Raw genomic sequence first — 14,879 nt, forward strand, 5'->3', positions numbered from 1 at the left:
GTAAACATTTTCTTTCAAATAATTACTATCCACTTGTTTTGTCACTGTAGAATTGACATGGCATTAGTACTTCCTGTGAACATGTAGCCATATAAAGTGCTTAGTTAGCTGTTTAGGTCCTTTATGTCCCAGTAAAACAGCATCTGGGCTTGTCCAGACACTATCAGGTAACAACAGGTGGCTGCTTTACTGCCTCCGCTCGTTTACACTGTAGGAACAGCTACCGAGACAAATGCGAGCGGATAGGCAACAGCACTTTGCACAATGTTCCACTTGGGAATGATATTTCAGAGTGAAACAACTCTCTTGGTGTCATTGTATGAGGTGCCGGGGTGTTGGTGAAGTTTTAAAACATTTAGATAAACTAAACCAAATTATTGCGCCGACTTGAGTCTCATAATTTACTGTGAAAGCTTGAGTGGAAAAAACCTGACTTGTGAATTATATGGCGTGATACTTGATGCCTTACAGCCACACTCCAGCAATATAAAGGTTACTAGGCTAAGATATGGTAATTTGCATGGTCTGGTTTTGAAGGAGCTCTGGCAGATTGCAATGGAAATTTTTAGAAGGCCTTTGACCGAGCAATTTTGATATTTTAAAGTTATTTTCGCCCGAGGACTCGAGAACTGTATGCATCTCTAGCCCTGCCGTGTTCTCTGATGGGTCATGAGTGCAAGCGTGCAACAAAGGGGTTAAAAAAACATTTACACTGCCCCAGATGGTCTAATAGTCATCGTGCTCTCAAGCCAGCCAGTCAGGCAATCAGTCAGCCCGCCAAACACACTGGTGATGTGCGCACAAAGATATGTGAGCATTACATTCTCTCCCACAGTGATACTGAAGAAAAGTTCTGCTCCTCTGAAGTTCCAAGGCCACAGTGTACAGGGGGCAATGACTGAAGATATGCGCTAGGCAACCTTGAACATTTTTTATACTCCTTTTTTACATCTGTCCTCCATCATTGCATTTTCTACCTCCTCTCTGGGAAAAAAATAAAAATACATTTGAAAAGCAGCAGATTATATGAAAAACATTTTAGACTTTCATATTGAAATGAGGTGCAGCGGCGGCGGCTTGTGCGGCCTCTGTCAGATTCGGAGCCAAACTGATTATTCCACATAAGAAGGCCCTGCTCTCTGCTGCTCTCTGCTCACACAGGGCTGGGGAGCCGGATAGCGCTGCCACCACAAAGGCTACAATTTACCAACTCCAGCTTCATACATTTTGATCTATTGCTCCCCTCGACTGTTAGCATTTCATTTGTGCTGTAGAGGAGTTAAAAGGGGGCATTTTACTTTGGCTTTGCCAACATCTCTCTCTCCTCCCACTTTCCGTCTACCCTTCACTCAATCCTCCCCTTTCCTTCATATCCAAACTATTTTTTCTATCAGACCTGGTTAAGGGCAGAACAAATGCACTTCCAAAGCTTAACACATCAGTCTTTTACACTGGATATGAGGTTTTGACTCCAGCTATGAGCTATAGCTTAAGATTGTATGAGCCAGTCTGAAGGACAGGTCAAAAGATTGCTCTTTTATATAGGCCTATAGGGGAGCAAAGAGAGAAGAGGGAGCAAAGAAAAGGGGAAAAAAAGATTAATAAATGTGCCAAGGCCTCATTTTAATTGAACTTGAAGCATATGTTGCAAGTATGTACAATCTGTCCCAGATGTTTACTTGAGCCATGTGCACTGTTCTTCCCAGTGCACCACAAGGCAGCTATTAGCTGGATAACCTTTGCTCCAGAGGCTAAATGGGGTATTACATGGCCAAAAAGTAGAGCACCTGTTTTTCATTGCATACAGGACCCCTTGCAGGCTTTTTGCCACATGTGTTTTAGCTTAACAGATTGTTGGGCAGACGTGAAAAGTGTCTTTTTGTGAGTGAGCGCTAATATTAGTCACTTAATCTCAATGAAAGTCTAGCATCGAGCCTAATTGATGAGGACGCCTGAGTTGTTAAAGCAGGAAAGTACATGAAGGTTGAAAGAATGTTGAAAATGTTGCACTGTTCTCCTCCTCCTTCTCCTCCCCATGAGTTTGTGCATATGCTGACCTTCAACTGCTGTCTCCAATACAGAAACACAACACAGTCAGGGGGAAACCTTTTTAGTTTTAGTTTAAGACCAGTTCATAGTGAGTCATTGTGATTTGTAGTGTTTATGAATGCTTTTGTACTGAGTAAGTTTAATATTTATGTCACAGTGATGAACACTGATCTGTGGTTTTGAGGAGCTATTAAAACTTCCTTAAATAATTTCTGTTGACATTATACACAGAACATACTGTGCAAAAAGAGTAGAAACAGCTCACATTTATGGAGGCGAGCTAGATTTAACATTAAAATATATTTTTATTAAAACACTGGCACAATTTGTGTAGAAACATCTGCTGTGAACTGATGCACAGTAACATTTCAGATATTCTGCTCTGGTCTGTTTTTACAAATACTGTGCTAGATGACATGTATTTGACTTGACCACATTCGAGCTAAAACCTCTGCTGAGCTCCTATATGTAGCAGTTGCTGCAGGGTTTCACTGCTCAATGTAGCCTGTGATGTGAGCTCTCACCTGGGGCTGCTGTCCAGAGCTCACATAAGACAGTCACCTGGGTGTGCTCCGCTTATGCCTGTTGTGTGTTGTGTACTCCTCTGGCCTGCTGCTCTGTGTGCGTGTGTGTGTGTGTGTGTGGCTCACACTGAGGGGAGGGGGCTTACTGGAACAGAGAGACTGTGAAGGAGTGAGGAGATTACCCTCACACGGTTGACTGGTCACTGAAGCGCTAGTGCTCCGCTCAGCTAGGCTCCACTAGCCTCAGGAGGACCTGACATAGATAAGATACACACTGCAATCATGTCGTGCTCACGGGCTTACTGCTGGTGCACTCCCCCTCTCCTCTCATTCTGTCTATCTGCCAGTATCTACAATACCCACACAGAACACGCCTTTCTACCTATTCCACCTTTACAATGTATGCTAAATATAAAGTGGACACTTTTTCATTAGTCGGAGAAGATTTATTTGTAAAAGTGAATTGGCCCGTCTTTATTTATAGATGTGGTTCCCTGAGGCTTTTCTCATTCAGCCGCAGTGACATCTGTTTTCATCCTAGATGGGGGTCAAACTCTAACCTATTTGCAGCTCGTACCATGTTATTTTTGGCCAACTGTGCCACCAGCCAGCAGAGTTAAAAACAGATTAGCTTTTGCGTTTGCTCTAATATTATGTATTACATTGTGTTTACACACCTGGCATGCTAAGCTTCAGTAAATGAAGTGTACATAGGTGAGACCTAATATAGTCTTGGTCTTATCAGCTGTGTCAGTTGTATATAATAACATTTCTTGTTCTGGGAATGATTTTCCTAACACCACATTATCGCTGTATCAGTTGCATCTACAAGTCCTTGCTCGTGGCCAGTATTAAAAGGCAGATTTGGGTTTATCTCACCTTTCTCATTATCAAAAATCGTCTTATTCTTTGTTTGATTAAGCAACTTCTGAGAGTTTGTTCATCATGTATTGTTGAAGTTTAGGACGCACTTTGTCTCAGCCTGAATACATAATAACAGAGATATGATATCTGCAAACGGAGCTTTGTTGCACCTTCCAGACTCCTCTCTTAGTCCCTGTCACGGCACTACGGCGATCCTTCAGATAAGAACAAAGCATATTGTAATTGGACTAAAAAGTGCACTGGGAATTATATCAATGCAGAGTGTGACTGAAGCGTTGTTCTGCTGAGGCTATTGTTTGAGTGAGGTGTCCTCAGGTATCACAGGGTTCAACTGCTGAGGAGAATTGGAGAGCAAACAAAAAAAGTTACTGTCTTTCTTCTTGAGGGCGAAACGCGTCATGCTTTTGACTTTTGCATTTCATTTTTCCATTTTAGTTGTTGTTGTGGAGCAGAGATGCCGGTAGGAACATTTTAATCGTGTATGGCTAATAGGGAGAGGAATGGGAACAAAAAGAAGGGTGAAAGAGCCAGGTTGAGGTATTGTCTCTCTATGCAAAACACACAGCATTGTTTGTTTTTGGCTTTTGTCACACAAACATCAGGCGAATCAGTTAGCTCCATCTCCTCTCCCCCCAGATACGTATAACTGGCTTTGTCTAATGCTCTTTCTTCTTTATACTATGTTTTGGAACATTTTTTATGGAATCTAAAGCAATTGTACTAGTTTGAATCTTCATCACCTGTTGTCAGCTCACACTTGAATCAGTTCTGATAGATGAAAAAACACCAATTATTTGAACCTTTTTCCAGTCTTGCATTGTACTGTGTTTTTATTGCTCTGGAGACATCATTTAAAGCAGTGTTCATAGAGAGAGGGTCTGTGTAATTCATTTCCTGGCCGATGGTCATATTGCTGTCCCAGTTTATACACTCACATCACGTGTACTTTTAATATTTACAGTTGAAAGCGAAAAATCTCTAAAATAAAGGTGAGTACTTACAATGTAGACACCAAATAACTGTCACGCCTTTTCTATCATGTGGATACGTCTCATTTTGTTCATTCTCTGCTGGGGATGTTTGGGAAGAAAACACTGTAATTGTTTTAAGACCATAATAAGGTCCTTCTTGTTTGTGTCTGGGTCATAAAGCAAATTGTATTTTAATTTATCCACAAGGAGCCTAAAGCTGACCCGTGGGAGGACAGCCGTGATAAAAATCATATTCTGGAGGATATGTTGGCCTCCTGGCACTTTGAGTGGATCCGAGCCATGGTGGTAAGTGGCGGCATGCGTGCAGCTCTGGCACAAACCCACTGCTGTGTTTTCTGTTGGGCTTCAGGGCGCCTCTGTCCAGCGTCTGCGTCCTGTGGGGCTCCACTTCTGTGTGTGTGTGTGTGTGTGTGTGTGTCAGTCGCCCCTCGCTCTGCACGCTCTGCCCCTCCCCTCTGTGAGAGTCTCTGCCTGCTCCTGTAAGGGTGATGGGGTCCCAGCATGGGCCACTGCTGCTGCCAGTCTTTTGTCTCACTTCTTGTAGTGTTGTAGTCCTGTTTGACTGAAAAAAATCTAATGAATATAAAATTGAATGGGTTGCAAATTTCTCCACATTTAGAACATAAACATTTCTGACCTTGAGTGTAGCTTGCACTTGTTGATGGTTATAACAAGTTTGAGCCAAAAGAATGGGCTTGTATTCATTTGTAGTAATAAAGAGAGACAGAAGATATTAGTGTTTCTAAGAGGTTCATGTGAGACTTGTCACAGTGACATCATGTTTAAATCACTGGATTCACTTTCAGTGTATTGTTTCTGGTCTTTCCAAAGCTAAATATTATTGCAAATTTGTAAAGAAGAGGACTTTTTACATAATTTATGATATATTTTATTGACATGACTGGAGTGAATTTGTGAGTTTGTAACGTCGACAGTATGTGCGCATTGACTGGGGCCATAAGGTGTGAAAACTGTATTTTTGTCACAAAAAGACACTTTACATTGATTGCATTAATGAATTAATGTTTTCGCCAGTACATTTCCACACACCTCATGACCCAAGGTCAGCAATAATAAGCACTTAAACTAATGTTCTAATGAGTTTTCCAGAGCGGTGTGCTCATACACTGTTGTGTGGTTGTGTCTGGTTTGAATAATATTAGTCCTCCCTTAAAAGTTGCCACAGAAACAGTAAAACTATGAAATCCCTCTGCTCATTACAGCTAATGTAGCAGTGTCTCCTCGTTCCGCCGTTATTGTTGTACACAAGAGCAGCTCAGCCAACTGAACTGTGTGACTGATGAACTATGCATCAAAGGCAGTGATGAGCACTGTGTGCTTTAGGTGAGCACTGTTCTCCTGTGCACCATGCGCCCAAACTCACTCCTGTGTTAGCGAATACACCAACAGCTCCCTCACGCTCTCATTGGGCAGAATGTGGAGCACAACACTTGACAGCAGTGTCGTCTGAATTTGAAAGTCAGACATGTTAGGAGGCAGCCACCACCTTTCTTTTAACAAGAGTCATAAATCTGTAATGAGCACAGAGGATGCATATTTTATTTACTTTTTTGAAGACATGATCCCTTCACTTCAGAGCAATGCACTCTCGCTCTTCCCAAACAAAGTTTAAAACAGTGGCTGTTACATCTGTTTCTATTGCCAGCCTGTCTCTGAACATGAATATGTAATTAAAGGAGCGGCAAGTTTGCAAAGTTTGAGATGGTGAAGGTTACGATTCACATGTAATTATTCAGAGCTGGTGATACTTTCTCACAGTAGAACTGATCATTACTTTTGCCTATCACAATGGTGCACTAAATTATGAATACATATTTACATTTATTTAAGGACGTGATCACATTTTCTGAACATAATCAGTCATCCAGCAGGTACGCTTTGATGTTGAGTAAGAAACAGTTAAATAAAACATTTCATAACTTAAATAATACTTCCCTGTTAGAAGGTCACTGGGTTAAAAGAAGAGATGCTGAAAAGAATGAACCGTATTTGTTATAGCTGGGGCCGAGACCAACCGCCAAAGTGCCACACAGACAGAGTAAAGAGAGATGAGCTGCAGCGGCTAAACCAGGCCAACAGAGGACAGGAGTAATGTTTCCCCATTCATCACATGGTGGCACACTGGATAATGGGGAAGGACGTGGGAAGGTGAGCACAGGAGCAGGGGAGCAGAGGTGAGGCACAGAGGCGAAAAGGGGGAAGCCATCAAGCGCGCAAGTTTTGGCTGCTAGTCATTTGTGTACGCCGGGGCGACCTTGAGTCTGATGGAGTGGCTGGTGTGGTGGAGGTGATGAGAGAGCCCCAAGGGGAGATGGGTAAAGATGATCAGCGGCAAACAACCTCCTGCCACCCAGACACATTAGAGCTCACAAATGCACGCTCGGCAACACTCTTTAGGATAGGTCACGCTGCAAATAAGTCATCACCTCTGCTAACATCCCCCCCTCGCTCCCTTTCGCCGCTTTTTACATATGCGTATATTTATCCTCGCACTGGGACTAGCAGGTGGAGAGACTAATTAACACGAGACGCTTTGTGTCTGACTCCTCCACCTTCAGTTGACAGTTGTTACAGTTGTAGCTGAGTTTTGACATTGGCTTCTGCGAGTGACCTTTTATGAGCGGAGAGATTCTTAAAGTGGCCTGTGAACGACATCGGCTCTTTACGGTCATTCATTTGGGCCTAAGGGACAGGGATGACCCCCTCTCACAATCTTACATTCACTTTTAGCTGAGATAGACTGAGATAGACTTAAGGCAAGGCGATTTTGTTTGTATGGCACAATTCGCGCATAAAAGTATTAAGGTAAACTGATATCTGTGTGCGATTGTAAAGCAGCTGGTCATAGTGTTACAATATGTACTGTCAGTGTTAAGGTAACTGTGTGAAGAAACACTGCAGGTTTTACGATTATGTTGTTGTTCTTGACATTACAAGCAACTGTGAAATCCTTTATTTTTACTCTACTTTATTCACAGAGTCTAATACTTTACGACTACAACTAGCTTCATTAAACTTTCCGAATGATGTGATCATCATGTGATGTGATGTGAATATAACATAATAAACCACTTTACATCCATGTTTACTTTTCTGGAGTGAATTAACTTACTTTTACCTCTAAAACTCTCACAAATTTTCGATTATATTGCCAACTGCATGACTACGATTATGGATTAACCAACTAATCTTGACATCCCTAGTTCTGGCATGAATTACTTGTTAATATGGGAGAAATAATTTGTTAACAGCGTAACACAAACCCATCTCAAAACAGGAACATCTGCCGTGTTTGTGTGGCCCTGGCGCGGTGCCAGCTCTGGCGGTCCCCGGGCCTTTGTCTCATATTATTGTCACTTCCTGAAAGAGTGAAGATGCCCTTCTCTGCCAGGGGGAACCCAACTTTTTACTCTCTGTGGAGATTGCTTCAAAAGTCCCTGAGGACTTGTGCGACTCATTGTGCACCCCGGAGGAGTTCATTTGAATATTTGTTGTTTGAGTAAATCTAAAAATATCTTAAACGCGACAATACTACAATCTGTATGTATCATCATTGTACTTTATGATATGGTGACATGAATGCACTGAAATACACACAATACTCTATGATACATCACTTTTGAAATGAACAAATATATTTTACAATAGTATTTCATTGTTAAACCAGTATATGCACATTCCTTTTATGAAATACACTTAATTTAATCATCAGAACAGTAAATACAGCTGTACTTAACACGCATAAGGACAAAACATAGTGCTGCCATAACTTAATTTGGTGAAATGTACAAAAAATACTCATATAGAACCAACAACCTGTGATATTGAAACTGTATCAACAAATGCAGTATCATGACATATCAATATTTCAGTATTTTGGTGCACTCCTGCTCTATGGTGATGGCCTTAAATAAAAACTCATTTCACACTACATTTAAAATTCAGAATTCCTTCATTTGTAATTTAAAATTTGTAGAAACCAAATTGGTATTTTTTTTCTGAACTATTCCCTTAACTCTTTTTTCACCCTTGTTATTCTTTCCCTGTGTTTGAAATGGAAGGCTTGTCGACTTTCCCTGCAGTTACAAAATCAACATGACCGCTTTCAGATGCCCTTTGGGAGCCACATATTAGCATCCTGTCACGTTTTATATGACATTTCAATTTTTACTGTGCTGCCGGAGCGAAAGAGGCAAAAAGACAGAAAAAAAACAAAGAAAAACAGGTGCAATTTTAGAACAGCGGGAATGAGCTGAGAAGCCACTTGTGGTTCAGACTCATTTTGTTGTGTGATGGGATATACGCTAGTGCATTATATCTGTTAGCTTTATCATTTTTACGGTGCAAGCCAGCGGGGAGAACAATGTGATCAGAGGTTAAAACAGTCTCAAATGCTATTCCCTATTTCCGCCATGCAGTAGATATAGGGCAGATATTTGAGTCCAATGTAATAGGCTGAGTCCTGGGTGACCTCTCTCTTGTTTAGCTCTAGGCCCTGGGTCAGCAAAGAACAAACTGTCTTTGCAAAGTTTACATCTGCACACTTTGCACTTTTGCATATAGACGCACTCCGCTATGATGCGATCGTCTGGAAACTGGAGCGTCGGAGTACACAGTGGCATTGTGCATCTAGCCCTTTGTTAAATATTTAATCAAGTGTTTTCAAGGAGTTTACCACATTTGTTTACCGCAATATACCAGCAAGTGCAGTGTGGTTAGCCTGACGTAGCTCTTTCCTATGACAGCGCGTATCCCCGGTGTCACTGAGGCTTTCTCTTTAACACATGCAAACAGCTCGCATCAAGTTTAACGAGCGCTGCCTCCTGTAGTCTCGGATGATAGGTGCAACCCACGTAGGATACTCAACTAATGGCTGGTTGGCTCAGATTTCTCATCTATACACACTTCCACAAACAATGATGCAAACTTTGGACATAACCACAGAAGCTAAATGTGATACAAGCAATTAAAACGCAAAAGCCGCAGCCACGAGGAGGACGCAGAGACACTGAACGTCTGTGCTCCCCAAATGATGAGAGGTAATTGATGTCAAGTAGTTTCTCTGCCACGGAGACGTTTCAGTCACAAGTTAAATCACACTATTTGCAGTTTAATTCAGTATATTTTTCTCATGCTCGCCTCTGAAGTAGTCTCAACCCCCAAGTGTCACATTTAGTGCCCTCTATATTTTTTGAACTACTTCTAAAATGATTGTTACAAGTAATATTCACAACAGACTCCTATCATTAATATTTAAACAGCAGCATAGTCCCGTCACCCGTAGGAATCCAAAATATTGCCAAATTATTGTTAAAGGTGCACTATATAACTTTCCTTTTTAGGCTTGTCTCTGTAGAGATGTTGTAGTTTTGCCTTGAATGTTACACAGTATTTGTATTAAAGAAGACATATTGTTCTATTTAGTTATAATCTATGACACCCATGGATCATTTGGTTATAATTTGGACATTTTAAATCATAATATTCATCTAAAACAACTTAATAAACTAAACAAGTTCACTAACTTCCGCGCTGCACTGTATGAAGTTTATCTATAAGGGATGACTTCAAAAACTGCCAGAATACTTCACCTGCTTGTTAATCTTTGATACTGGAACGTTAAATACCAGATCACATGACGGCATAAGGCTAAGGACCAGCAGAAGGGAGACAGGAAGAAGGGCTTTTAACTGTTTTTGCTTCATAAAAAATGGAATACACTCCAAGGAAAAGCAAAACTGGGCATGTTGGTGGCACAATCACAATTTGATAATCTGATAACAAACTTTTATGCTCACAACTGCACCTGTTTTTAATGTTTTATATGGACTTATTTGTTTTATATTGTTTTTTTCTCTTTGTATTGTATTTTAAACAGGGCACCCATGAAAAAGAGAGCTCTCATTGGGTCCCCCTGGATAGATAAATAAATAAATAAATAAATAAAAAAAAAAAAAATTCATTTGTACCAAAATGTTTACACGATGCAGCCAAATCCTACACAGATTCAATCAAGAAAATAAAATTGGAGAAGATATAAAGTACGGCACAGTGGGCGTATGCAGGTCTCAGTGAAAACGGTGGTTGATCGGCAATATGGCGTCTTAAAAATAAGCGATTAAAGATGATTCAAACATGCATGAATCACTCTGAATGCAACTTTGCGACGGTAAATGAGAAGGAGACACAACTACAACATGGTTAAACGCGCTGAAAAGTTGCTTTTGCGTAATAGCTGCTAGACCTGTAACTTGGCGTGGTGTTGTCATCTACTCTCTACGGATAAAAGCAGGTGGTGCAGCAGAAAAGTTACATAGTGCACCTTTAACCTTTACCACTGAAAAGAAGTTACACATGTTTTTGTCAGCTTTGATATCAGTGGTTGGTCGTTTGTCGGTAAGTCATCAAAGGCCGGGGTCAGGAATCAATTTTAGCGCATGACAAATATGCTAACTCTAACTAAAAGCGAAGCACTGGCAGAATTCAAGATTTCTTTTTGAAGTTTGCGTTGAAAAATTAATTAAATACGGCTCAGCGGGTTCCTCCGACAAAAAATGTCCCTGTCAGTCTGTCAAAAAGCTTTCATGTGTCGAAATTGCTTTGCTGTATGTGCTCATTTACACCAGTATTTTATATGTCTAGACTGCAGTGTTATGTAGTATTCTTTAGAAATCAAGGGCCCTCCTCATCTAATCGAAATAAAATATTGTTTGTAGAGTCACACAGTAAAACCAGGTGCACGTATCAACCTTATCTAATAGCTGTAGGGTGTGTGTGCATGTGTGCTCGTGTGCGTATTAGGTTCCATTATAGGAACAGGTTGCCTCTCTCCATATGTGCGCAGTGTGCGGAGAAGCTGGGAAAACATGGATCTCCGCGGCTCTCTGTGTTATTGCTACCTCCCGCCTCCCCTGGTCGTGTTTGAAGACAGGAAATAGGAGTCAGACCGCGGTCCGAGGGGCATGTGGCAATGGTTTATACTCCGGTGACCTCTGACCTTTCCTCCCCGCCTCCGCCCGCTCTCTCACACCACTCCCCTGAGCTCTGCAACGCTCTCCCCAAGCAGCCTGACCTGGCCCAACCCGACCGAACCGGGCCTAACCCACTCCTCCACAACAGGCTTTACTTTAGATTTGTTTGAGCTAGCAATGAAAAACAGATGGACTCCGCGCATGGGATCTTGTAAAATATTTGCGAAGAAAAATAACCCAGGGACGGTGTCTAATTATATCTATTTGTCTTGTGTGGTTTGTGCTGCGGAGGCCATGGTGTACCCACGATTCATTTTTCACATTATCTGATCTGAGTGCAGAGCTAAAAGAGGAGGGTGGGTTTGGGGTCAGCGCAGTGGTCTTTTGGGTCTCGTTGTATAGGCTGCAGCGCGTTGGAAAAACCTCGGGGCCTCATATACGTGTTGTAGATGGGGTGTTCTTGACCGCTTCACTGTCTTCTTTGAAACTAAGATTATAGAGATTTACTACTCCAATGTACCATGGACCATTCGTCTTCTTTGGTAATACTCTCCATGTTGTCCCTCAGCTAATTATTGTAAATTGTTTGGTGAAGATGCAGGATCGGTGTCTCTTACATTCAATCTGCAGATAAGGCACAAGTTTTGCAGCAATGCGAAGTGTAATGATGCAAAAACTCTGTTATTAATGACTCGACCTTTACTTATTCCATTGAGTGCACAAGACACAGTGAGCTAATAATAGTAGATAATAGTTCAGATAACGGTACAGTGTGTTATTATAGACATATGGGAGGTATTATGGAAGAGCATGTGTTATCCTTTGAGAACGGCAATGCAAAATAGTGATAAAGAAAGGAACTAATAGTAATAATACTGTCCTCTGATAAATACATACTAGTTTGATTCAGATGGGTGAATAATTCATGTTAGTCACCATAATAACGTGCATAATCTGTTATATTCGTGTTGTAATAAGGATACCTGTTTCTTTACCTGTCACAGATGACCCTACGTCTGAAGCATGACTGTGTCTATACAACTCTGTCCTGTCCCTTTCCTGTCAGTGAGCAGGCAGCTTGTTGATTGTTGCATGAAAACTGAAGTCCCCACTTGGATTTCTTTCTCGTGTTCAGTTTTGTGGTCACAGTTTTACTACTTTCCGCAGTTCTCAAGCCATCAAAAGTTGCAGACAGCCGCCTCCGTACGGGTGACTGCGTTAATAGTGATAATAATAATGATGTCGTGGCTGGTGACATCATCAGAGCGTGCCAGCCACAGAACAATAGCGTGCTGCTCTCCCCCCCTGGCAAACGGAAGAGAGAAAGAGCCTGCAAACAGATTGATGTTTCCATTTGGCTTCAAATTTAAATCTGCCTCTTTATTCGCATATTCGTTTTTTCTCTGAGTCTTTGTAGAGAGGAAGCGTTTTGATTTGTTCTGCTGACTTTCTGTCTCTATTACGACCTAGAATGAAAGCAGTTTGTCAGTTCACTTGGGATATCCGGTGACTTGGCTGCCCACCCCAAATCTTAAACGCTTTTTAAGTGTATTGTTTTCAGAAAGACGCTTGTGCCTTAGACCCTCTTTTTCCTTTTTCAGATCCTGTTTCTTTCCCACTTGATGTGTGTATAACTCAAATATCTGGCTGTTTACAGGACTCTGAGAGAAAAGGTTTCATGAACAAGCTTTACGCCATCCAGGATGTGTGCATCAGTGTGCAGAACGCCCTCGATGAAGTGGCCTCGTACGGCGAAAGGATAAAAAAGTGAGTTGTGAGCTGATATTCAAGTTGGTTTCACGTGACACATTAAAAAAAAACAAAGTCTTTGTTTAAAACCGAGGTAGAACGCAGGTGAGATTCAGTGTCAGAGTGATGAAAATGATGAAGTTAACTATTCAAAACTATTCTATCTTTTAAACGGTTGTAAATACTAAACGTGACGTCGATAAAGAGAGAAATCAAATCCATGAATATGTAATACCTCTGTTATTATTGTGCCACAAACACACACGGACCAAAAAGATATGTGAGATTTGTGGACCGAACAAAACTAGTTAAAAAAAACAACTCTAACACACCGGTAAATGGATTATCTGTTAGAATATTCCCTTCAAAACAGTAAATCAACCACTGCTAATCTAGAATAACACAGGACGTTGTTTAGTTGATGCCAGTCTGACCTTCAAGGACAAATAGCGCTGTCACCTCACTTAATCCTACGTCTACTAAAACGCTCGTATGAAAAGGAAAACATCACCTATTCCCATTCAAATACCACAAGGCCTTTTCTTTGCTATAATCTTTTATACAAAATCTCACACTTTCATTCAAAAAAATACATATCGCTTAGAATTCCTGTGATAGCATTTTGAACTGTAAATATGTCAGCAGTCAAAGGTAAAAAAACATCTTAAATTAAACTGAATACTGCATAGCATGCTTTCATTTACAAATATCTCATCTTATTGATAATATTTAGATTAAGTTCTGGACTGCTTGTACTTGTATTACTGACCTTAGACTCTCAGTAAACACAATTTCCTCCCGCTGCAGATGCTGTAAGGAATTTGTAGCATGGAGGTATTCACAAAGATGCAGGTTTAATTTGAAAAGCATTAAACGGCCTTCCTGGCTCCTTACACCATTTTGTGTGGAGTGACTGTGGCCATGCCTGTTGCTCAAAGCCTCTTTTCTTGCTCTTTCCCAGCACATTTAACTGGACTGTGCCTTTCCTGAGTTGGCTGGCCATTGTGGCTCTTGTAGTAGCCACCGTCATCGTCTACTTCATTCCACTGCGATACATAGTTCTAGCCTGGGGTAAGGAGACGTATTTTATCAACAAACGTTTGCTATATATTTGTTTTTTTTTGTATGGAATCAAAATGCAATAAAGTTTTACTCTTCTGTCGTCTTTCTGTTGCAACAGGGGTGAATAAATTTACCAAGAAGTTGCGGGATCCGTACACAATAGATAACAACGAGCTGCTAGACTTTCTCTCCAGAGTGCCCTCAGATGTACAAGTGGTAAGTCAAATGTTTTTACTAAAAAGTGTGGTGTAACTTATCTTTAATCTTTGGCAGCATATGTTTCATCAATGAGGCAATGTTAGGCCAACTAATTATAATTTTAACATCCTGTCAACGCCATAAAATGTGGCGTTACAGAAGCCTTTGATCCTACAAATATGAAAAGTCACTTGACATTAGATGTTGCTTTATTTGGATTATTTATTTGAAATATTAGTGTATTTATTACGTGTCTAACAAAAGTTGCTAAAAGAACAATAATACTTGATTTGGTCCATTTGCTCTGACAACAAACAGTTATATGCCATTTATGCTAGTAATTGGAACAGAGTGTAAACCTAGAGTTAACCAGCCCCATGCGGTTTTGCTTCTACATTAACCGTGAGATCAGATTAACTTTGTTGCTA

General features: G+C 40.9%; 1 protein-coding gene across 7 annotated transcripts in view; it reads left to right on the top strand.

The window, feature by feature from the left end:
• The window catches only part of mctp1a (multiple C2 domains, transmembrane 1a), a 108,389-nt gene that overhangs the window by 86,480 nt on the left and 7,030 nt on the right, over nucleotides 1-14,879 (top strand). For 5 of the 7 annotated variants that reach the window (XM_055224447.1, XM_033972787.2, XM_055224448.1 and 2 more), the window contains 4 exons: nucleotides 4,637-4,735; nucleotides 13,100-13,209; nucleotides 14,153-14,262; nucleotides 14,372-14,469. In XM_055224447.1, coding sequence (XP_055080422.1) covers nucleotides 4,637-4,735; nucleotides 13,100-13,209; nucleotides 14,153-14,262; nucleotides 14,372-14,469 — 417 coding nt within the window. The remainder of the gene's footprint in view (nucleotides 1-4,636; nucleotides 4,736-13,099; nucleotides 13,210-14,152; nucleotides 14,263-14,371; nucleotides 14,470-14,879) is intronic. The other 2 variants (XM_055224449.1, XM_055224450.1) reach the window with 1 other exon arrangement.

The sequence above is a fragment of the Periophthalmus magnuspinnatus genome, chromosome 9 (assembly GCF_009829125.3).
Source record: "Periophthalmus magnuspinnatus isolate fPerMag1 chromosome 9, fPerMag1.2.pri, whole genome shotgun sequence".
NCBI lineage: Eukaryota > Metazoa > Chordata > Actinopteri > Gobiiformes > Gobiidae > Periophthalmus > Periophthalmus magnuspinnatus.